The sequence below is a fragment of the Photinus pyralis genome, unplaced genomic scaffold (assembly GCF_008802855.1).
Source record: "Photinus pyralis isolate 1611_PpyrPB1 unplaced genomic scaffold, Ppyr1.3 Ppyr1.4_LG8, whole genome shotgun sequence".
Taxonomy (NCBI): domain Eukaryota; kingdom Metazoa; phylum Arthropoda; class Insecta; order Coleoptera; family Lampyridae; genus Photinus; species Photinus pyralis.
Window position 1 is genome coordinate 16,356,015 of NW_022170819.1, and position 22,836 is coordinate 16,378,850.

Genomic DNA, 22,836 nt, shown 5'->3' on the forward strand with positions numbered 1-22,836 from the left:
TCAAAATTTAGATTCGGCGGTTATATGAATTAGCCCTCACGCCGCCACTGAGGATACGCAATCGCGCGCATTCAAACAATTTAAATTCGGACGAATGCGCATCCTACCGCTGGGCAAACATTCACCGTGAGGACAGTATGTGTCGTCACACACAATGGTCACACAGATGCTGTTGAAGCGATCTGAAAACGTCTGTAACCCAGGAGTGCTACCCATACGATAAATAAATAAATAACTGTACTTCAGGTCATAACGTAAGGGGCCCGATTTTGGACCGTTGATAACTTGCCACTTTTCGATTTCAAATTTAAGCGGAATTCTGGTTAACTTTTGGAGGGAACATCCATTTCGGTGGCAATTTTTAAACGTTGCCGTTATTTTTGTGTTATGTAGTAGAAGGGAGGGAGGGGGGAGTTAAGTACACTGCAACGCCCTTCCACTTCCATTGAGTAATTATATTAGATATGACCTATGATGTTGAAATTGAATTATTATATAACGGGTTTTCCAATAAGAGGTGTTATTTTGAATAGCCCACCATTTCGGTAGATGTCAGTTTTGAAGCTGCCATTTTTTGACAATAGACAAGTAGAAACTACGCCATTAATAAAAATCGAACGATACACGCCTCAACACAAACACAAACAACGAAACCATTGATCTTTTACGGGAAAAGTTTCCGGGCCGTGTCATTTCTCGAAGAGGTGATCACAATCTTGTGATATGACACCTTGCGACTTCTTCCTTTGGGGCCACGTGAAAGACAAGGTCTACGCCAACATCCCAGCATCGATTCAAGACCTCAAAGATGGAATTGGGGCTATCGAGGACATAGGGCAGCCACTTTGCCATTTGGTTATGGAAAATTTCATAAAAAGGATATGGTCCTGTAGGCGTACGTGGTGATGGTGGTAATTTAGCTGATGTTATTTTCCATTATTAACGGCATACCTTCCTCTTTATAATGTAATAAATATCCGATCATTTATCTTAAAAAATGGCATTTTCCTTTGAATATCAAAATAACACCTCTTATTGGAAAACCCTTTATCACTTTTACTGGTATTCATATTTATAACACGAGCGCGGATTTCACTATTTATCACTTCGACATCGATATTAATACTGAGACTAAACGTAGTTCAATTTGATTCATTGAACTATAATTAGACTGGAAGCTGGAACGCGCACTGGCGGTCTCTGTCATAAAAACGTAGTGCGCCGAGAGAGATAAATGCGAGGGGGATTTCTGTCACTGTCGCTCATTGGGAAACTGGTCATTAATATAAATTCAAAACATATCAAATAGGCTGCTCTATGCATTCGCGAGAGTAGAACAGAGATCCCCCTTGTGGCTCTCTCTCTCTCTCTCGGATCGCGCTGGCCGACGGAGCGAGCGTTCCAGTATAATTATAGTTCAGTGATTTGATTATATAGCAGAACCAGAGGGGGGGCAAGTGCTTGGAACCCACTTTGCTCGCTCTTGAAAATTGGCTAATATGACGCAATATAGCATGATCAAATATACGGGGTAGAGACAAAAATAAACGAATCCGTATATACTATTGTTTCCTATTTTATAAATTCAGAAATAGTAAAAATTTAAAAATTAAAAACCGTCGCGTTTATAAAATCGGTATAATAATAATATAATAATAATAATAATAAGCAAAAACCCAAGCAACCTCTCAAATACAACCTCAAGAACAAAGAAACACCATAAATACAACTAACGCAACATGCACTACAAAGACAGGTCCACCCAATAAAATTACACGCCCTAGCACAAAAACCTCACCATACACAGACACACACACACTAATCGTTACTTGATTTTAATCCGTGCGATTAGTTAACCAGGCTAAACCTGAGTTCTCACAAGAAACACCGACCATAATAATAATAATAATATATATTTCATCTTTTTGGCCATTTAAGTACATGGATAAGACAAGTCAAATTGTAAACAGACAAAATCGGTAATGCCATGGAATTATATGAATTCAAACAAAAGCGCCTGTATTTGCCATTAGTTGGCTTTGTTTGATGTCAAACTGCCATGGCACCACTGATTTTCTTAAAAGCGCCAGAGTTTAGTTATCCAATTTCTTGGTTTCATAGTTCAAAAAATTAAAAGCTATATAATATGCATGGATTCGTAATTTTTTTCTCTACAAAAAATCTAAATAGACTTTATCTCTAAAATAATTAGTGGAGCCAAAAATCGGAAATGAAAAAAGTACTATTTAAATTCCTATGATACGTTGTTTAAGTCACCACGAGGTAGAGGAAGGTGCTTGGTATTCGGAATTATATGTCACCTATTAAAATTGGACAATTTAACATTTGTGTATAGATTATTTGCTCTGTATAGGGTGGCTAGGGTGGTTGTTAGTATGGGGTACCTACCTCTTAAACTAGTGATAGAAATAAATTGACCTCGCAGTCTCGATGTATTTTTAGCGCATTTTTGCAAAAAATTTTTTTGTAAAAAGTAGCTTTTAATCTCAATTTGGCTGGCTGGCTGGCTGGCAGTAAATGCGCCTCCGTAGAAAAACGCTTGTAAAAAGACAAGGAGTGTACATGTAACTATCGGGGCCGTGTAATTAAGAACGTTAGGGATGGGGCTACAAGATTTGGAGTCGACGACATCTGGACGCCATCCCCGAACGTATTATACTAACCTGGAGATTTTTCAGTTTTTATCTATCTTCTTCTACAGTTTTTCTCCGATTGTTTTCAAATTGGTGTCGTCGGGAAGATCTTGTCAACGCGCACAACTCCTGCGTGGCGGAATTTTGTTTTTTTCCCTAGGGGCGAAATAAACCACCTTTTGCGCGGCGCGCTTCGAGGGGTAGTCGACTTTGGGCGCCCAAAAGTTTCTTACAGCGCGAATCGCGGTTTCTCTTTCTCGTGTCACTAATAGAAGGTCGAGCTATGTGAAGTACCCAAAAGTTGAATACGATTTTATGCCGGGATTTTAGCGAAATCTACCAAAATGTGAATTACGAGTGAACGGGACGTCGGAACTGTGTATCGACAAAGGGAATGTGGTAACCCCCGACGAGATCTTACTGATGGTGGAGTCGAAACTTCAAATCCGAATTATTGCGGGTGATCAGAAGTGGGTGTCGACAAAGGGAATATAGTAACCCCCAAAGGATTTTAATGATGGTGGAGTCAAAACTTCAAACGCGAATTGCGAGTGCACGGTAAGTGAGAAAATGGTACCGACAAAGTGAACGTGGTAGCTTTCGTCAAGATCTTATTGATGGTGGAGTCAATATTGGCTAATAAAACACTGATCTGCCACACAAAAATGCGCTGAAGTCCCTTCGATCTCACACGAGGACTTTGATCATTTTTTTGAGATAAACTCGATGTTGAAATCCAAACTGGCCTACAGTTTTTTTGTTTTTGACTGCAAAAGTTGCATTTTTTGATTTTTAGATAAAAGCCTATACATTCTTTGTTTATTTAAGTTATCGGAAATGTGTTTATTATAAATAATGTTTCATAAATCTACCATTTTCAAAGTACGTTTACATAAAAAAAAATTATCAGACCAATCTCATTTTTTTAAATGAACACAATGTATATTTTAATCGAAACAGACAGAATACACTAAATTCTTTTTTTAAATGATATTAAAAAAAAGGTTCAAACGATTCAAAAACATGCAAAAAAAATTAACAAGTTAAAAAGTAATCGTAAACGATATACAAAAAGCGCATTTCCACTTGCATTCATTTCCCATTTGTAAGATGCAACTTCTGTTAAGATCGTAAAAATCCGGCCACAAATATGAAAGATAGCGTTGCACATGTGCAATCCATTTTTGACGTGCTACTTCAAGTTCAGTTTATAAGAAGAATTTCATTTCAATACTATTCTAAATAAGAAAGTTGGAACTGCGCATGCGCAAAACCAAATTTTTGATTTTCCTTTATTCCTAGCACCTATGTATCCTATGTATCATATTTCATTTAAATACTGTTATAAAAAGTTTGCAATTCGGTTTATAAATGGTCGACATGCGAGAAGGGCACTGTGAATTTTGAATCGATTCCACTCAACTTTTGGTATTGCGTATTATATGACTAAAGCTATGCCCACATTGAATTTCATGCAATTCAGTTCATAACTAAGCGATCGGGCATTTCTAAACAAAGTTATCGTTCACACGGACAGATAGAGGGACAGACAGGCAAAGGAACAGACGGACAGACCAACAGACAGACGACAGACAACAATACAAAATTATAAATGATCTCTAGGATCGTTAATAAACGGCAAAAGTGTAAAATTATGGAACATGTAAAAAACGGTTTGTTGGTTTTTTTACAATAACTTTTTTTAGCAATAAACGCAGAAAGAATTCCTTCCTTGGTGCAACCCTCGACACCATAACGAACCAAATAGCGAAAAAAGCAGAACAATAGCTCTTAAGATAAAGAGCTAGTAGCGTCTCAAAACGAGTGTACATTTTTTTTGCGTTATACTACCAAATTATTCGACCTGTATTTTCCAAGAAAAACGAATGTTTACAGGGGGTGATTTCGTCCGCCCGCTCTGTAGATTTATTGGCCCGCTCTTATAAATCAATCTGGCTACGGCTCTGAGCAAAACAAAAAGTTCCTAGACAACCCCAAATAAGCATAGCATATTTCATAGAAAGAATGAGTCACATCCACTTACCTTCCTTTGTCGACTAGATGGCGCTCTAGAAAATTCGCTACAAATATGATTAAAGTCATTCCAAGTTGCTGAGTAACATGCACAATTTTGTACAAATTGATGCTGTTTGGCAAATTTATGCGACGAAGCGGACGAACCACGCTAATGTTGGTATCCATAGTGTCATTTGCCACTGTCAATTTTTGAGTCAAGAAAATTTTGATTAGGAATAATGTTCAAGGCAGTTTCCGAGCTCACGGACGTTGTCTCGCACGTAGTTTTCTGTCCAGATGACATGTCAATGCTAATTACCTTAGAACCCAACGCAAACGAGTACTGGATACCATCATCCAAGATTCCAGTAGGGACTGGGTGGTTCGCTCAATCTGTCAAGGACATGGAGGATGTACGAGTAAGTCGATTGCGCCAATCCGAAACTTAGCTTCATCTGAACAGATATTTGGTGTCGTGTACCAATCGCAAAAGATGTTGAAGCTGTACAAGATATGGGTACCGCACCATTCCGCCTCGTACATTTACCATTGCATTTATTTTGTGCTGATGCCGGGCGAGCAGCGAAAGAAACTCAAGAGCACTTATGGAAAGGTTCGCAAGTGACAAATCCATTTAGATTCTGACAAACGCGCTTGATAGTATCGAGGGAAAATTCGATGGGCCCAAGAAACGGACTTGCAGAAGATGTTAGATCAGGAGAATTTACGGTCGCCGGAGGTGCTCGAATTTTTGCAAATGTGCAAAGGTACGCCCCATACCGTAATAACTGAAGGCGCCAATATAACAATACCGTACGAGATTTTGTCTTGCGACGGCCTCGTGGAGCTCACCGACTATGTACTCATCAGCAAACCAAACGCGGAGAATTTCGAACAAATTATTGAGTCGGCGTCATTTACTAAAAACGGTAAAGGTGTAGGTAACCTACTAGTCGACTAGTACAAGTTTTCTCGCAGTTCAAATGGCTTTGTACAAAGAATTCGTGTTTATGTGCTTCCCTGCCATTTACATGTGCTCGCAGGTCTTCTCGCGCCTTGTCACGTGCTTGGGGTGGTCGAAGGAGGAAGCCTCTTATCTTTTCAAGTGTTATCTCCTCGAGAAATTTCTCTAATTCTACTTTGTTGTTTAGGGCAGCTGATGTCATTGGCCGAGGTGGGTTATCTTACAGAGAACTGCTATACATTTTGGCAGCTGTGGAGCCTACCACTACCCATGGTGGAATTCCGGCGGAGCTACGATGTCGATACATGTTCAAGTAAATGCTTTACCTGCGATTACAGTTTAAGATATCGGCTCCTAGATTCTTCGACCACGACAATGACGGGTGTTTGAATTTTGTGGAATTTAAACTCTTGATGGTCGCGATCAGAAAAAGCAAAAGACAGCCGGTGGATGTTGCCAGTGTAAATAAAGACGCCGATTCTGCGTTTAGGTGACCTTTAAAAGAATGTACTCTGCTATACTCCAGTTATTGTAGGGCGATTGGCTTGACCCCGGGAGCTAACACTCTTTCTCTCAGTGATTTTTTACGTGCCGTGGGAGAGTTAAAATTAAGAGGCACGTCACAAATCTTTCGATCAAATATTGGAATACAACAGTACCTATACGGAATCGAGTAAGGCCCATTTGAAATGAATTCTAAAGACCATGCTTTAGGGAAAGGGACAGCAGGATACAAAAAACTCAACAAATATTCGCAAACTTCAATGATACAACGTTGCGATCACCAGGTACTGAAAGATATCCTAGTATAATGGGTGACGGGTCCCTGAAGTTAGCAGAACATTGACGGCACAAATGTCGAGACTAGGTGGATTGGTTAGTGCTACGTTTGTGCCGTAAAAAGCTTGCCAGCAAAACATGCCGTTTGGAAATTATTTCGATTTTTAGATGTTCTGCTAATAGGCCACTCATTGAGGATTTTTACCTGGAAATAACTCGGGAAGGACTGAAATTTTGTATGCTTGAGTGCGTAGAACTAAAATTCATAAAATGCACAATTCGAAACTTGCCGCCGGGGCCGCCATCTTTCCAAGATGGCCGTCAAAATCGGTTTTCCGCCGATATCTCCAAAACTGTGCATTTTACGAGAAAATATGTGGTGAGCAAAATTAAATTACAAAATTTCCTACAAAAAATGTAGTTAGCATATTTTCACTAAAGTTAGTCCTTACGCAGAAATTTTTAATAACTACTAGATGGCGTATATTTGATCCAAATAATTCATTAATCATTTAATTAATTAATCAAATTTATTAATCAATTAGTCTATGATCAATTAATTTTAAGATTTTATTTTAGTCATCGCCATCTTTTATGGTGATAGCCATGTCAATTTTCAAATTTTATTAGTTAAAATCAATCAGTTATATTGTTATATTCAATCCCTTTAAGCTAGCATTATGGGCTTTATTTGTTTGGTATGTGATTATTTATGTTAATTTTACGTTAAGAGCGCCATACCTATAGCACGTGACCTTGCACGTGACTAATTGATATGCAGCTCTAACCACACCACACCATGCGCCACTGTTTCTCTTTCTATCCCTAATGACGACCACTTAGCACTTACTTTTGGTTACCTTCGTTAGCCGGCGCTACCTCACAGTCGCTTGAAAGGAAAGTTTATAATAAAATACTGCCTTGAAGTTATTGTTTTATGGACTAAAATCACTAAAATAAATTACTATAGCATGGAATGGTCAGAATAAACACTTTCCATGATAGACTATGAATTACAAATGACAGTAAAAAAATTTCAGATAATTCTTCCAAAACATTTGTCCGTTATTTGCAAAATTCCATTACCTTTAGTATCAATATCAAAAAATGTGTTTTTTTCAAAACTTAACTCTGCACGGTAGCATCTGTTGAGACCCAGCACTTTCCTTTTATTGTAGTTATTTCTCATGCATCGCTTCGCCTATTATTGAGCGAAGTATCTAATCGATGTGGCAATTAACTACATGGATGTTTAATTTGATTTACCGTTAAAATTTCACAAAAATTTGTCAACAAATAAGAAATTTACTTTTACACATGCGCGAAAGAAGCTTTTGATATGTTTGAGATAATCGATCGATTTGCCTTTAGTAAAGGATGCTAATGTTAAAATTTCAGTAAGATCTGTCCATAAATAAGAAAGTTATTTTTGCGCATGCGCAGAAGAAGAAGGCATACCAGTGTGGAAATTAATAGGTGCCGTCTCCACGCGGCAAGGACTGAAAAAATGTAAGCAAATTTGTTCCATTCAATTTTGAGTTGTCGTGCTAAAAACAACCAGGACAACGACAACGGACTTTTTTCTGTGATGAAAACAATACTTTACTTAGGGTGCGGAAAAGTAATATCATAGATGATACCTATATGCGATTTATATACACTTTATATACTGCTTTAAACCACAGTAGGCGATATGAAACAAAAGCTGATCTAGAAACTAAACTGTGTTGACATTGTAGCTGGAAACATTTTAACAGACAAAAGAGTGTGGCACAAGAAAGTAAAAATAACAAATTATAGAAACTTGAGAATGAAATAAAAGATTGTTTTTCATAGCCTACTGTGACTTAAAAAGTTTAAAAAAATCGCATAGAAAACCAATATCATTCACGGTGTGTTATATTTTTTACCAGGCCGTGTCGCGCAATTCAGTTTAGGCTGGAGTGCGGTACTATGGATTCCTGGTTCGAATCGGCGTTCGGACATAGATATTTGTAAATAATAATAACGTCTTTATTAGATGTTGATCTAAAGGGCGAAGTTCACCTAGGGGCAACATCGCCACCAGGTGTTCTTCCACTTAATGTATAGTGGGTTGGGTTGGTAGAGCGACCTTGGATGAAACCCGGCCCACTCAAAAATAAAAGCAAAAATAAAATAAAAATAAAATAAAATATTTAATATGCTACCTTTTTAGATATACAAGGTGTTCCACTAAACACATGAGATTAGGTCCGATATGTTTTTTCCTGACTCCGTACACTTATCTTGAGCATACAACGGCGGAACTTAGGGATTCTTATCTATTTCATGTAGTACAATCTGATTTAGAAGATTTGGATTTGGATATAACAGTTATCCCTTGAGTTATTTACCATTTGGAGACCCAATCTCCCGAATGACAAAGTACACCACAGACAGATGCTAATTGTAACTTCAATTATCTTGCATTAGGTACAAAATGACAGCGAAAGGCTGCCATTGGAAAAACGAAGCTGACACACACGTTCTTCTCCAACACAATAGGAAGATCTTATATAAACAAACCATCTGCAAATGTATGGCATTCAATTGCCAACAAATTAGACAATAAAGTGTCATCAAAAGCACACTACACTTGTGTGAAAGCTATAATATTAAAAACGTGCTGGGAGTTTTCACACAGTCCCTTTTTTGGTCAAACTTTTAATTTAACTATTAACATTCCGGCACAAAGATAACATTAACCCATGCGCGACATTAACATTAGGTATACCTACTTAGTTTCAACAGTATGGTGTACGAGATTTCCAGAACACCTAAAAATTGAGATAACCTTCAAAGGCAATGCTTTGCTGGCAAACTTTTTATCGCACAAACCGGCACAAACGTAGCATTAAGCAATCCATCTAGTCTCGAAATTTGTGCCGACAAAAGTGTGCGAAGTTATAGCAAACATCTACAGACATCTAAAAAAACTTCCAAAGGGTATATTTTCTTGGTAAACTTAATACAGCACAAACCGGCACAAACGGAATTTGTGTAATATGTATCGATATTCCTTTAGCGACTGAAGACGGAGAGAATCCGACGAATTCAAAGAAGCCGACGTTGATCCCGAAATAGGGATAAACGTATTCGGCATTGAAAACAGTGACATTAACGCAACGCCAGGTCCGTCAGGCCTGCGTAAATAGAGAATCTAATGTTACTTAAAACTAATTGATCATAGACTAATTGATTAATCAATTTGATTAATTAATTATTTGGATCAAATATACGCCACTGGTTATTAAAAAATTCTGCTTTTCTGCGTAAGGACTAACTTTAGAGAAAATGAGGGGCGCGCAAACCTTTAATTATGGTGTACACTTTCCCTTTAAATACAACTTAATTGGATTGTTAATTACCCTTAAATACTTTAAATTGTTTAAATACTTTTAATTCTATTAATTATAGAATTAATTCTATTAATTATAGAATTTATTCTTTAAATGTTCTTTGAATACCTTTGAGTATCATTAAATAGTTTTAAATGCGTTTAAATACTTTTTCAATATTTCAATATGAAAAGAACTAACGAAGTTTTGCGTGAGCTAACGAAGTTTTGCGAAGACGTTGTTCGCCCCGAACGGCAAAAGTTTACTTCATTATTCGAAATTTCAGTGTACAAGCATAATCATAATAATAATTGCTCCGTACCCAATATCGATGGTGAATATATCGAGGAGAGCCCAAGCGACGAAGAGATGATGGAAGAACTCGTGGAAGAAGTTGTAGAAGAAACATCAGGTACCTAATAAACAACTTTTAAGCCTAATTTAACTTTTAATATTTTAGAAGATGATGGAACCAAGCAAATAGAGCAGCAAAGTAGTCAGTGTTTTGAAGACGAGTATGAAGATGATAAGGACCAAATAGATATTGACGACAATTTTCTTGTAAGCTTACCTGATTACATAAGAAATAATGAAGAAGTAATTTCAGAAAATAGTCAATATGTTGTCCTAAAGGGAAGTAACCTCGGAAGTAACAAAAAAGAAGTTAAAATTAAAAAATCTACATTGTTGTGGTTTTTAATCAACCCAGAAAGAAAGCTAAGTTCTGACAGAATACAAAGAGTAAGAGATGTAAAAACGAATGTTAGTTCAAGTTCGGGTGTAAAAGTTAGAAGCAATCGAACTAAGAAAAAAACAGTAACTATTAGCGAAACAGATACGGAAGATGAAGAAAGCTTTAAGTCAGGTTCATCCGATGACCAATGGGAAGAACAACATGACGACAACGATGATGATTTAGAAAGTACAAATGTATTAACAAATGGTGACTGGATTCTGGTAAAGTTGCCAGGCAAAAAATGTTTTAAGCACTTTATTGGACAGATTTTAAAAATTAATAAAAGTGAACTGACAATAAAGTTTTGTAAAAAATACTCTGATAATAAATTCAAATGGCCAGAGAAGGAAGATATTGCTGTTGTGAATAAGAAGGATGTAATCAAGCAGATTCCCCAACCAAATTTTAATTTTAAAAATAATCGTTTATTGTTTTTCACTTTTAATGTATCGTTTGCGGGATATAATGTTTACTAAAATGTAAGTTATGTAGATCACGATACTTAAAAAATGTTTCTATTTTAAATATTGCATGGTACAACGAAGCATGAAATAAGGTAATCCAATTTATTAAGCACATTTTGATGCCATAACTGTGGGATGAAGAATGTTTTACATTAAAGTTTTCAACACTTTGCGCACACTTTTGATGTTAAAAGGTAGTTACTTTCAAAGTTGTCGGTCAAAATCTCGGTCAAAATTGATGCCGTGTCTGGCGAAATGCCCTGTAATTGGTTTACCCTTGTTGTACTATGGTAATATTCCTTGAAGTTACAGATAGTGTATACCCTAGCATGTACATTTAAGTACATATTAAATCCATTTCAGTGACTTTTAATTATTTAAATACCTTTTAATTTCCTTAAATACGATTTAGTACTTTTCAATATCCTTTAAATACTTTGAATATCAGAAATAATTTTAAATTCTTATTAAATATTTAAATATTCTTTAAATATAATTTAATTACTTTAAATACAAATTTATTGTTTTAAATACCAGGATATTTAATTATGGTGTACGTTTTGCATTCTACTTGCGCACCCCTCGGAGAAAATACATTTTTTGTAGGAAATTTTGTAATTTAATTTTGCTCACCACATATTTTCTCGTAAAATGCACAGTTTTGGAGATATCGGCGGAAAACCGATTTTGACGGCCATCTTGGAAAGATGGCGGCCCCGGCGGCAAGTTTCGAATTGTGCATTTTATGAATTTTAGTTCTACGCACTCAAGCATACAAAATTTCAGTCCTTCCCGAGTTATTTCCAGGTAAAAATCCTCAATGACTGGCCTATTAGCAGAACATCTAAAAATCGAAATAATTTCCAAACGGCTGTTTTGCTGGCAAACTTTTTACAGCACAAACCGGCACAAACGAAGCACTAACCAATCCACCTAGTCTCGACATTTGTGCCGTCAATGTTCTGCTAACTTCACGGATCCTAGTATAACACCAGCACGCAAATCTTATTAGGGCCCACACTGAGAGCCGCAACAAAAGTGGAAGAGTACTCCTTAGGATCGCACATTGTCAAGTTGCAGAGGAGTGGCACGTTGATCAGCGTTGAGCAAATGAGCGAAATAGCCGGCATCTCCTCACCGTCCAGCACTCAACAACCTTCCACGGAATCTAAAAGGCTATCTCAAGATTTATTTGCCCAAATCTCTTTGCCTAACGAAATTTTAACTAACCTACGTATTCTCATGCAGGGAAATAAAAACTTGAAACCTCCCACCAAGGGCGGCAAAAAGAGGGAGGTGTCATTGTACGAGTGGGGCCAAGTTAATAGTGTTGCTTTCGGGAAAGGCCTGATTACGCTTTGCTCACAAGTGCGTGAGATTTTAAAGGGAGAAGACCGAATGGTTAACATACAGGCGCCAGCGTATGTCTTAGGCGACCTCCATGGAAATTTTACCAGTTTGCTGAATTTTGAAAGAATTTTGTGGCACTTAGGACCCGGGCTGTGTCCTTCGAACATTATATTTTTGGGCGACTATGTCGACAGAGGACCTCACGGAATGGAAGTGATCGCTTACTTGTTTGCTTACAAAGTGCAGGCTCCGCGCAAGCTGATGCTGCTTAGGGGCAATCACGAAATTCGGGAGATTCAAAAACAGTTCACCTTTCATACGTAGAGCTAGGTTACCTTTTTTCCACTACTTAAACGACATCGTTTTAGGGAGTGCCTCCTAAAGTTTGGGGATAAAATGGGAAGTGAAGTGTGGAGCGCCATCAATAACGCGTTTGATGCTCTACCCCTAGCGGCCAATATTGACGGAAAGATTTTTTGTTGCCACGGAGGAATACCGCCGCCTTGGCTTTGCCCGACGATTATAACAATCAACTCGATACCGTGCCCGCTAGGGAACCCTGACGAACAAAGTTCGTTGGCGTGGGAACTGATGTGGAATGATCCTATCCGGTAAGAAACATTTTCAGTCGGTTTCATCCTACTTATGTTCCTTTCTAAAGAAACAAGCAAGCTTCGGACGAACTCATGCTCGAATTACAAGCGAACGATGGATTTGCAGCCAACACAAGACGCGGCACCGGCCATGTTTTTAGTGTTGAAGCTCTAGAGCGATTTCTCAACACGAATGGCCTGTCACACCTAATACGAGCGCACGAAGTTGCCGTTGCCGGCTTTAACGTACGTAGAAGTTGAATTATCTCGGTGTCAACGTGGACATTTTCAGGTAATTCAAAAAGGGAAGGTGTTGACCGTTTTCTCGTCTGCTAAATATTGTGGAGGAACAAACGAGGCGGCCTGCATTTTAGTCGACCAAGGCAAATTACGTGTTCTGAAAGTGGAAACCTCTTAATCATCAATAAACACATTATTCCTTTTATTTATCTGATACATATTTTATATTTACACTCTCAGCAGAAACAAGTCGTGATGTTTTCTATCAAAAAAAACATACACTCATGTTACGCCACTGCTTAGTTTAGAACTAGGGATTTTTACTTTCCAGTTTTGTACGATTACGGGTGTAAGCGTCGCGTTTACTCGTAGGCGTCGCGTCTCAAGTATGATTTTGTATAATTATTACTTCTTGTATTTTTGAATAAAACTGCTGCATTCTACAATTATTACATACTGAAACACAACAACTCACAAGTAGTCACTAGCTTGAAAGAAATGGTAACGAATGGGAAAGCGTCTAAAAATAAAAATTGTAACGAATTTTCTAGAGCGATATCAAGGCGCCATCAAGTTGATAACCGGCGATAAGGAATGGGAGCGGATGTACGTATTCTTTCCATGACATATGTTATGCTGATACGAGAATTTTCTAGAAGCGTTTTGTTTGCTATATAAGTAGATTGAATTGTGCTTAATTTAAGATCCAACAGCAATGCCGAAGTGATCAATAGTGAAGTTCGCGTTCGTGATATGCCAATGAATGTTCGCGTCCGAAAGATTGTAATGCGTCTTTCAAATTACATACACAGGACAACTGCAGGTAAAGAGTCGACCCAGAAATGAACGTTGTGCTGAAATACAATAGCCCAGATCAGTCAGCTGACGAAGGAGAAAGCGCATCCGAGGACGAAGATGATTCTCGATCAGAGAAAGGCCAAACGACAATCCAGGGAGAATCTTGCGAGGACGAGCCGCAAGAACAATAAAGAGCCTCTTGTGAGTGACAGTGAGGTAAACGTAAAACGTCTGCGGAAAATGCCCCGTAAATTTAATGATAATCTGTTAAGACATTGTCAGGAGGGCCGAGAGTTGACAGGATCTATGGTTTATTCTCTTTGAATTCTAGTTGAGGTTGGTAAGAGAGTTACGGCTAAGAAATGGTGTCGTATGGTCGTGCCTAAGTTGAATCTGAATGTTTAATTGCATAATTATTTAATAACCGAGTTTGTGAATTTTGATTCTAGTTTCTCGAAAGGGAAATTAACACGCATTTAAAGATTTCCACCATTGTTCGTATTTACCGTAATTATTTCTTCGCAAGTTATCCTTTGAAATTGAAGGTGACGAAATTTAGATTCACGCGTTTTAAACGTACGCCACTAGCGGCGCACGCAACCTTTTCGCCAATAACCACCAACAATAATGAAAATCTCTGATAAATTATAGGTGGTCGCACGAATATTTTAATATAAATGGTACTGTATTTCACAGGCGACCAACTTACACGTCTATTCCGTGACTTACACAGTCGACAGCAATAAAAATAAAACTCATTTTTTCTAACCAATCAGATTACTCGACAGTGACACACATAAGTTTACTCCACGTTGACCAATTTCCCGCAAAACCAACGCTGCACGGCAAACTTGATAACGACGGGTGTGATATTTTCAAATTCGCTCCATAATTTTAGTTAAACTGGTCCTGTCCTACGACTTTCCGGCGTCTTAAGCTTTCATACGTATTTAAACAGTCAGGACGGTATTAAGAAACCGCTCGCCCACATACAAAATCGAAAAAATGTAAGTAAAATTCGAATCAAATAAAGAGTTCACGTTACAAAGTAACAATACGTTGATATTTTGGTTGTTCAGTAGATAACGGATAACTTATTCGAAGATGGATAATTGGTGGATAGGATGAATATAGATGAAGCCCTGGTTGTGCTTTGCATCGGGTGACCCAATAGGACTGTTCCTCGGCCGTATCTCGGGGACCGTTCGTCGTATGACTTAGGGGTAAAAAAATTATTGGGTAAATCGGTTATGAAGAATCGCTGGAAAATATTTTCAAGTTCTAAAAATGTCAACCAGAGGGCGTAACTGCCATCTTAAATTTTAAAATTGCATTGTCTTTCAATTCGCATACCTAATAAACTACAATTTTTTTCTAACCAAGAAGTATTTTATTAAATGCTGGCGATATTTTGAATGTTTTCAAAATGCGACCATCGCTGCCCGCATCTTCTATTTGCGTTATCCAAATCAACCACGAACCATCAAATTCAAAAAACTACACTTTCTGAATGTAAACATAGCAGAATAGTTTACAAATTACGGCTGGTATGATTTTATAATGCATCGTGTTTCATTTGTTTAATTTTCCAAGGCCTACCTAAAAGTGTAGGGTGCTTTTCCAAATACAATTTAAGCATTTTTATTAATTAATTAATCTCATTTTCCCAATATTTGAGATTAGGAACGAGAATTTGAAAAACGGTTTTTACTGGTCTGTTTGGATGTTATTTGGCTATCCTTCTATTTGATTTTTTTAGAATTTTGGATAGTGTCAAAACTAGCCCCCTCGCGGAGAAGGATTCAACTAAATTAACTTGATTCTTATTGCCCAAGGAATGCTCTTTTCAACGATACCAAATTTGTTACAATCGGTCAAACGGTTAAGAAGTTGAAGAAAGTTATTGCAAAAACAATTGAATGCCCCACAGCATCTTTGTTTTTGAAACAACTGAGTTTTTGTTTTTACGAAAATGATAGATTAACTGGTTCTCTTTAAAAATGTAAAAAAAGACTGTTTAGTTCATTATGCGAAATTGAAAGAAAATGCAATTTTAAGATTTAAGATGGCAGTTACGCCCTCTGGTTCATTTTTAGAACTTGAAAATATTTTCCAGCGATTCTTCATAACCGATTTACCCAATAATTTTTTACCCCTAAGTCATACAACAAACGGTTCCCGAGATATGGCCGAGGAACACTTATTGGATCACCCGGTACTTACCACGACGACCAGGCGAAAGCCGTTAGAATTGAGTCACTCAATTAGATTAGTCGAAGGGTAATAATCAGTGCCATAGAGAGGTGTTTTGCGAAAAATTCAACCGGAGCAAATGGGTTTGTTAGATTTTGCTATTATAACAATTATTGTCACAATTGTTTCCATAGTAATTTCTACCAGCCACTACCAACACGGCAATGCTCTGTATACAGCAACGGCGGAAAGTCCTTCGACTTTTCCGAGCAGCCGCCGAAACAGAGATTTTCCTTAGGGGAAAAATTTAACAGAAAGCCGAAGGTATGGTTTACGAGCTTATTCAAGTGTATAAATTCAAATGACGCGCAAAATATCGTTAAAATAAAAATAATCTTACATCTCAATAACAAGAATAAAAATCTTCCAATTTCCGTTGTAACGGGAGTCCGCCCCAGCATCAACTTTGCGTTTGCTCCGTCTACATGAGTGCATTGAGAACGTAAATAGATAAGATTGAACGCTTCCGATTGGTGAAAAGGAGACGCTGGTCGCAAAAGTTGCGGCGGTTCCGTTTTGGTTTAGCAGCTACCGCTTAACGAGCGAGAGTTGCATCGTTAGCCATAGAGGACAGTATTACAGCGAATATTCTATAAATCCAGACATAGGGGCGCCAGCACCCGCCACCGAGACGCCATAAAAGATTACTCATCGGCGATGAAGAACGAAAGCGAATGTGAATTGTTATTTTCGAGAATGCGACATGCCGATTTCGCAAGTAGTGATTTTTCTAAAAAGATTCCGTTTGCTATATGAGCAAAACGAATTGTGTTTAATGATTCTTCTAGCTTCAATCCGAGGTGATTATTAGTGTTCGCACTCGTATGCGATAAATTCACATGTGATAAATTGTGTCCGAGTGAGTGGTAAATAACATGTAACTGTTAAGTACTGTATGAAATCTATTTAATATGGGACGAATAAATTGAGTTTCCAATTGTCAAAATAACATATAGGAGTTTTTTCCATTGCCCGTAAAGAAAGAAACTACAAATACCAGAGCTGTGACCTTACCCTAGGGGAATTTACTGCATATGAATCTCTGGATCTCGACGATAATTCTCAATAATCCGGATTAAAAAAGGTACCTATTGTGATTTCGTTTGTATTTTGTTATCAATTAAAAAAAATAAATTATTAGGGTGGCGTGGAAAGAATTTCAAGTAGTAAATTAAGATTCCTATTTTTTTTATTTTTAACCAACCTTCATTGGGGAAAAGTTCTTTAGTTTTGGAATTAATTGGATTATTTATTATCAGATTAGAGTTTCAGTTCATGAACCTACTCCCATTTTTTCAGTTTATTATCGTGATGCTTGTGATACAAGATGCTGTATAAGAATTGCTCGAGCCTCTCCTGGTAAATGGTCCAATCCTGCCCTGCATGATTGAATCGCTCGATCACTCCAATTAAGTTTCCAAATCTAGTAGAGCCTTAGATTATTAAAACTTCAACGTATAGGTCAAGATAATAATAAAACCAGGGTTAGTTTACCTGTAACGTGGTCATTTGGGGACATATAGTACCTATTTTTTATTACGCTATCGAGTACTTAGAATTCCGAGTAAAGTTTATATGATTTATATGTCAAATAATGACAAGAGGGTAAAGGAAAAAAAAAAAGGCCAACGCGTTTCATTCCTCCGGCACCCCTGACTACAGGGATACCGGAGGCGGGCTGCTCAGGGCTTCCTGGCCCTCTTCAGCCAGAGAACGGGATTGTTAGGATGGGTAAAGTTAGGGATGGGAACGGAAGGAACGGAGTTAGGGTGCTGAGGGGGAGAGTACTGCTCCAGCATTTGCCTCGTAGATTTCAACATAATGCTAGCATTATGCGAAGCTACGTATGTCTGAGGAAAACCCCCTGACAAAACCCCAGACAGAGCAGTCGGCAGCGGGATTCGAACCCACAACCTTCCGAATAGCATCGGTGAGCGCATCCACTGCGCCACGTGCCTCGGTAATTACAATTTCGGTATATATAGAACCATTGAATTTCTATAAATTCAATGATAGAACAAAAGAAAAAATAAACTAATCCGACCCTGCATCGTATAGCGGCCATCCTAAAAACATCTCACTGTAACGGGCAGGAAAACAAAACAAAATTTGTGAAATAGTTAATATAATAATAAGAATAAGTATGACTTGCAATTTTAACTTTTTCCATCGAATTTCTACAGAAATTGATTAATAAGAAAGCTATAAGCGTTGTAAAAATGCCCCACGATCATCGCAAAGAACGAAAAATATTAGTAAGAAAAATTATAGGTTAAGTACGCCCTTTATTTTGCGCAACCTGTTTTAGCCGCCCTTGTCACCCGGACCCGTACTTGACATTTCGGATGACGAGCTCGTTACAATCTCCGTACGCGATTTGAACAGGCAACTCAAGCTGAGAGGTCTGACGAGGGAAGAAATTGTTCGTATGAAACAACGAAGACGAACGTTAAAGAATCGTGGTTACGCTGCATCGTGTAGGATCAAACGTATAGAGCAAAAGGACGAGTTGGAAACGGAAAAGACGCAAGAGTGGAAAGACATCGAGGTAATGCACGACGATCTGCAAGAGATGAAAAACGAAGTTAATATACTCAAAAATCGATTCGAGGCCTTAAAAAAGTTCGCGTTGAATAATAAAATACCAATACCTCCAGACCTACAGACATTATAGGCGCATCATTGTGAATACCCGTTTTACATTCCTTTGTTTTATTGAACTGTGAATTTAGCACGAGAGCACTGTACATACAATTTTAATATTACTGGACTTCCGTAGCAATTAAAAAAAATAAATTAGTGCATACATTACGACGGATCATTTAAAAGTTTTATTAATTCACTAACAACACGCACATTAATGCTATTACCAAGCAACATATACTTTTGTTTATCAGTAACGGTCGAAGGAAATTCGAACGTGTCTGGAAAACTCATTAATCTACATACTTCTTTAGGTGTAAAAAATCTTAATCGTAATTGCCTAATACAACTCAAATACCCTTCACGATCACCTTTAAGAGAATCTAAGCTTCTATAAACGTAATCCAATTCCTGCTTAGTTTTATCTGTATACACACTACCTGTACCTGTTACATACCGTCCGTATGACTTGGTAAAACAACAACTTCGCGTGCAAGTCTTAAAACAAATGTCTAAAGCTATGGCACGTTTTAATAAATCGGTATCCGATAACAAATACCTCTCGACATTACCATTGTCCACAATTTCCGATAATACATAAGGCGTCTCGGCGGTCTTTGTGGGATGATGCGTCATCTACATACACGATTATAAAAATATACAGAAAGAGACATTACGTACCAAAGGTCCGCATTCGAAGCACAATTTAGCGGGCTGTTTTTTGGCGAGGCAATAATACCGGCACCTTGTGTTCGGAATGCCAAACTGCGTAGGGCTTAAAAGGAATTCTTGATACTGAAAGTTACACTCCTTTAATTTGCCAATAAAAAGATCTCTCATATCGGAACTTTCGAAACCTTTGACATTCTCCATCAGTATATTTCTTATATTTAGTTCTTGTAAAATATTGATAATATGCATAAACGAGATAGTACGTGCATCGTTGACGTCGCGTTGCAAGCCATTCCGGGTGAACGGTTGACAGGGCGGTGACATCAAGATTGTATCGACTTCCAAACTGTTAATGTACTCGAAAGTTAAACTTTGAATGTTTCGGTTTAGTAGCAAGGTATCTTTAAAGTTGTGACCGTATACTAAATTGGCAGTTTGGTTTATGTCGACCGAGGCGATAACTTCACCCTCCAGTCCACTCTCTAAAACAAATCGTTTGAGCATTACCCTAACATCGTTTTATTATTGTAAATGCCTTTAAAGCTGAAGTGCATGCCACCGATACCACTATATAATTCTAAAATTTTCATTTTAACATAAATAAATAAAGTAAGGTTAAAACCACAATAATTTTTCTTTTCGAGGTTAAGGTTAGAATTTAATTTGGTAGCATTCAACCAAGTTTTTGATTTTTCTTTTTGTTAAATGGAAGTAATCTATTGTACTCTTTGTTCAACCATTACAATACAATAATAATAAATACCGGGTGATCTAAAATGACTGCCAACAGTTTGAATTTCCCGCATAACTAAACATTCATAAGGTTGATAACATACCAAATGTCATTGATTTAAAAGCAGTGGTGGATCAAGGACCTATAGGGATGGTGAAGTGAACTAATTCTAGTGACTTTAGTGCGTGTGCGCCATTATGACTTTTGAATTTTGATTGACGGCTTATTATTGTGCTTTAAGTATAATTACGACTCATTATTACAATGAATTATGCATAATATACAAGTCGAAAACGTAAATGTTGTGTGACAAATTGTGAAGACGTTTCCCAAAAATGGAACCCGCAGTTTTTAAGAATTGGTTTAGAATATATAATGTGGAAGAAATTTACACAAAAGTTTTTGGTTTGTGAACGTCATTTTTCTGGCTGCGCTTTAGAACCAGAACAGAAACACGAAAAGGTTTAAAGCGTGTGGCAGTTTGCACTTTATATTTAGCAGATAACACTAATTGAATAGTAATAAATTGCTACATATTTTGTTTTTAGAACGATCTCGAGTCTCAAGAGCATCATAAAGTAGAGTTCCATGAAGTTGATCTTGTATAATCATATTAAATTAGATATAACTGTAGTGTATTTAACTCCCAGGTTCTACGCTAACTTCACACTACAAGAGAACACGGAAATAAAATCAACCCGGCAACGTTCAAAAATGGCCACCCGAATAGGCGCTTTCTTTCGGTGATCCAAACGCGTTTGGATTGTCAAATCACGTTCTTTCGGAGTGTGATCTTATAATAATGATTGCTAAAATCGTGAACAAACTGAACATAAAATTTTTTTGTCACGAATTCCACCTATAAATGCAAGGATATTTTTGCTCAAAGATTAGTCAATATTGTAACTGAAGCGGAGCATAATCGTGCAAGTACTTCCACTTGTATTTAAATTATTTTCATAATCCAAACAAAAAATACATAATTCGAATGCAAATGTACACTACGTAAACTTAACCATACTTTGATTTAAATTCGCGCGTTCTTTCGTAAAACGTGATCCTACTAATCACGATCTAGAAATCATGATTGCGAAGTAGGCGAAAGAAAGCGCCTAATGACTATTCCCTCCAAAACTAAACAAGATCTCGCTTAAATTTGAAAAGTGGCACGTGATAAAACATCTAAGGCAGAGCCCCCTTACGTTAGTTGTAAACAACGCTATGACCAGAAGCACAGTAGGGAAGGAACGTAAAATAAAACACTGAAATTGTGAACAGTTTGTTTAATAATGATCGCAATTATTATTGATTGTAAAAGCTCGGAAATTTAAGTCGAAATAAATTACATCGCAAAAATAAACTTTGAAAATGGTAGTTCATCGAATAAAAATAGGAATAGGCTGGGAAAAAAAGCACTTACCAATAAAAAAAACAGTGTCAAATTCATATTAAATTGTGTTGTAAAATTAATTCTTTGTAATGATGTGAATGCATAACATAAAATTATAACATCACAAAAGTAACAGGTAAAGGCAAACTTCAAGAGGTAACATATAGGTTAAAAACAAGTTTTGGGAATTATGGGTCAGGTAAGCAGGTTGTACAAAGATTCTAAGAAAGGGTGAAATACAAAGGATGTGACCCATCTTTGGTGCAATAAAGTCCTTTTGTTAAAAGCAAGTTGGAAAATTACATGGTTTTGCAGGCAAATTTAACTAAAAACAAGATATGTGGAAATTATTGAATCCCCACTCATTTATCGCACATAGATTCTAAACTGAAGAGCTTTTATTAGCGTAATTTCGTCCCCGCAAGATAGGTAGCGTCGCCCCTCGTTCGGGATTTCGAGCCTACAGTTGAATGTCGAAGACAATCACGGAATTAGGTGTCGTAGCTCAATTTTGACTACAGTTTTTACCATCCCCGTGACAGCTTCATTCACGGAGAAAATGTTAGTTACAAACAACAAAAGTCAGTACAAACATCAAACGAATCGGTAATTTCCACATATTAAAATAAAATGATCAAGATTTATATGAATGGTACCTCAGGGACAAAACCAAGTAATCAACATCAATAAACATAAATTAAGCAAGCATTACACCAAAAACGTAAACAATTACAAACAATAGCATAACGGTATTAAACCTGATTCTGCAGTACGGTTAAATCAAGTAAATTTAAAAAAACAAAGATTGAAACACACAAAAAATATAAAATGCGGCATACAAAACACAAATACGATATAAAGAAATGCAAAAATTGCTACCTAAATTAAATAACACAAAATAATAGCAAACATTTATGGAGCGATGCGTTCACGACTGCCATTCAAGACAAGATGCCCAACGTAACCAACGTTCTTGCTTTTTAGATCGCGCAGGCAGCTTTTTCCCACCTAGAAATTGCATGGTTGCCAACTCTCAAAAATGTATGTATCGAACCTCTCAACCTGACGAGTAAATTTTCCCCAAAGGATTTTGTTTCTGGATAGTTTTGGAGACAATGTGGATCTTATTTTTATATAATTCCTCGGATAAGTAGGTTAAAATTAAAATTCTCGGAGAAAGAACGATGATAT

General features: G+C 37.2%; 4 protein-coding genes across 6 annotated transcripts; 3 read left to right on the forward strand and 1 right to left on the reverse strand.

Annotated features, from left to right (window-relative positions):
- The first annotated feature begins 4,894 nt into the window (after window positions 1-4,894).
- LOC116179327 lies at window positions 4,895-13,484 on the forward strand. The gene is made up of 12 exons (XM_031499096.1): window positions 4,895-5,083; window positions 5,134-5,283; window positions 5,332-5,599; window positions 5,649-5,775; window positions 5,822-5,947; window positions 5,993-6,124; window positions 6,170-6,307; window positions 6,349-6,422; window positions 11,986-12,643; window positions 12,692-12,934; window positions 12,985-13,162; window positions 13,209-13,484. Exons 1-12 carry the CDS (start codon window positions 4,910-4,912, stop codon window positions 13,332-13,334), a joined length of 2,394 nt encoding a protein of 797 aa, XP_031354956.1. The 5' UTR covers window positions 4,895-4,909; the 3' UTR covers window positions 13,335-13,484.
- LOC116179328 lies at window positions 9,825-11,339 on the forward strand. Of its 3 annotated transcripts, XM_031499100.1 has the most exons (3): window positions 9,825-10,185; window positions 10,234-10,334; window positions 10,381-11,339. In XM_031499100.1, the coding sequence occupies exons 1-3, from the start codon at window positions 9,960-9,962 to the stop codon at window positions 10,402-10,404; spliced, it is 351 nt and encodes a 116-aa protein (XP_031354960.1). In that variant the 5' UTR covers window positions 9,825-9,959; the 3' UTR covers window positions 10,405-11,339. The 3 variants fall into 3 exon arrangements, with proteins under 3 accessions (XP_031354960.1, XP_031354959.1, XP_031354958.1); XM_031499099.1 differs by having other exon boundaries at window positions 9,830-10,185; window positions 10,237-11,339; XM_031499098.1 differs by having other exon boundaries at window positions 9,834-10,185; window positions 10,234-11,339.
- Window positions 13,485-18,268: 4,784 nt separating the features above from the next.
- Window positions 18,269-19,028, forward strand: LOC116179339 (transcription factor MafK). Its single transcript, XM_031499115.1, has 2 exons — window positions 18,269-18,462; window positions 18,516-19,028. The coding sequence occupies exons 1-2, from the start codon at window positions 18,427-18,429 to the stop codon at window positions 18,879-18,881; spliced, it is 402 nt and encodes a 133-aa protein (XP_031354975.1). The 5' UTR covers window positions 18,269-18,426; the 3' UTR covers window positions 18,882-19,028.
- LOC116179337 (tRNA (cytosine(38)-C(5))-methyltransferase) lies at window positions 18,998-20,158 on the reverse strand. The gene is made up of 3 exons (XM_031499114.1): window positions 20,058-20,158; window positions 19,532-20,004; window positions 18,998-19,486 (listed from the first exon to the last, which is right to left on the reverse strand). The coding sequence occupies exons 1-3, from the start codon at window positions 20,110-20,112 to the stop codon at window positions 19,016-19,018; spliced, it is 999 nt and encodes a 332-aa protein (XP_031354974.1). The 5' UTR covers window positions 20,113-20,158; the 3' UTR covers window positions 18,998-19,015.
- Window positions 20,159-22,836: the final 2,678 nt, after the last annotated feature.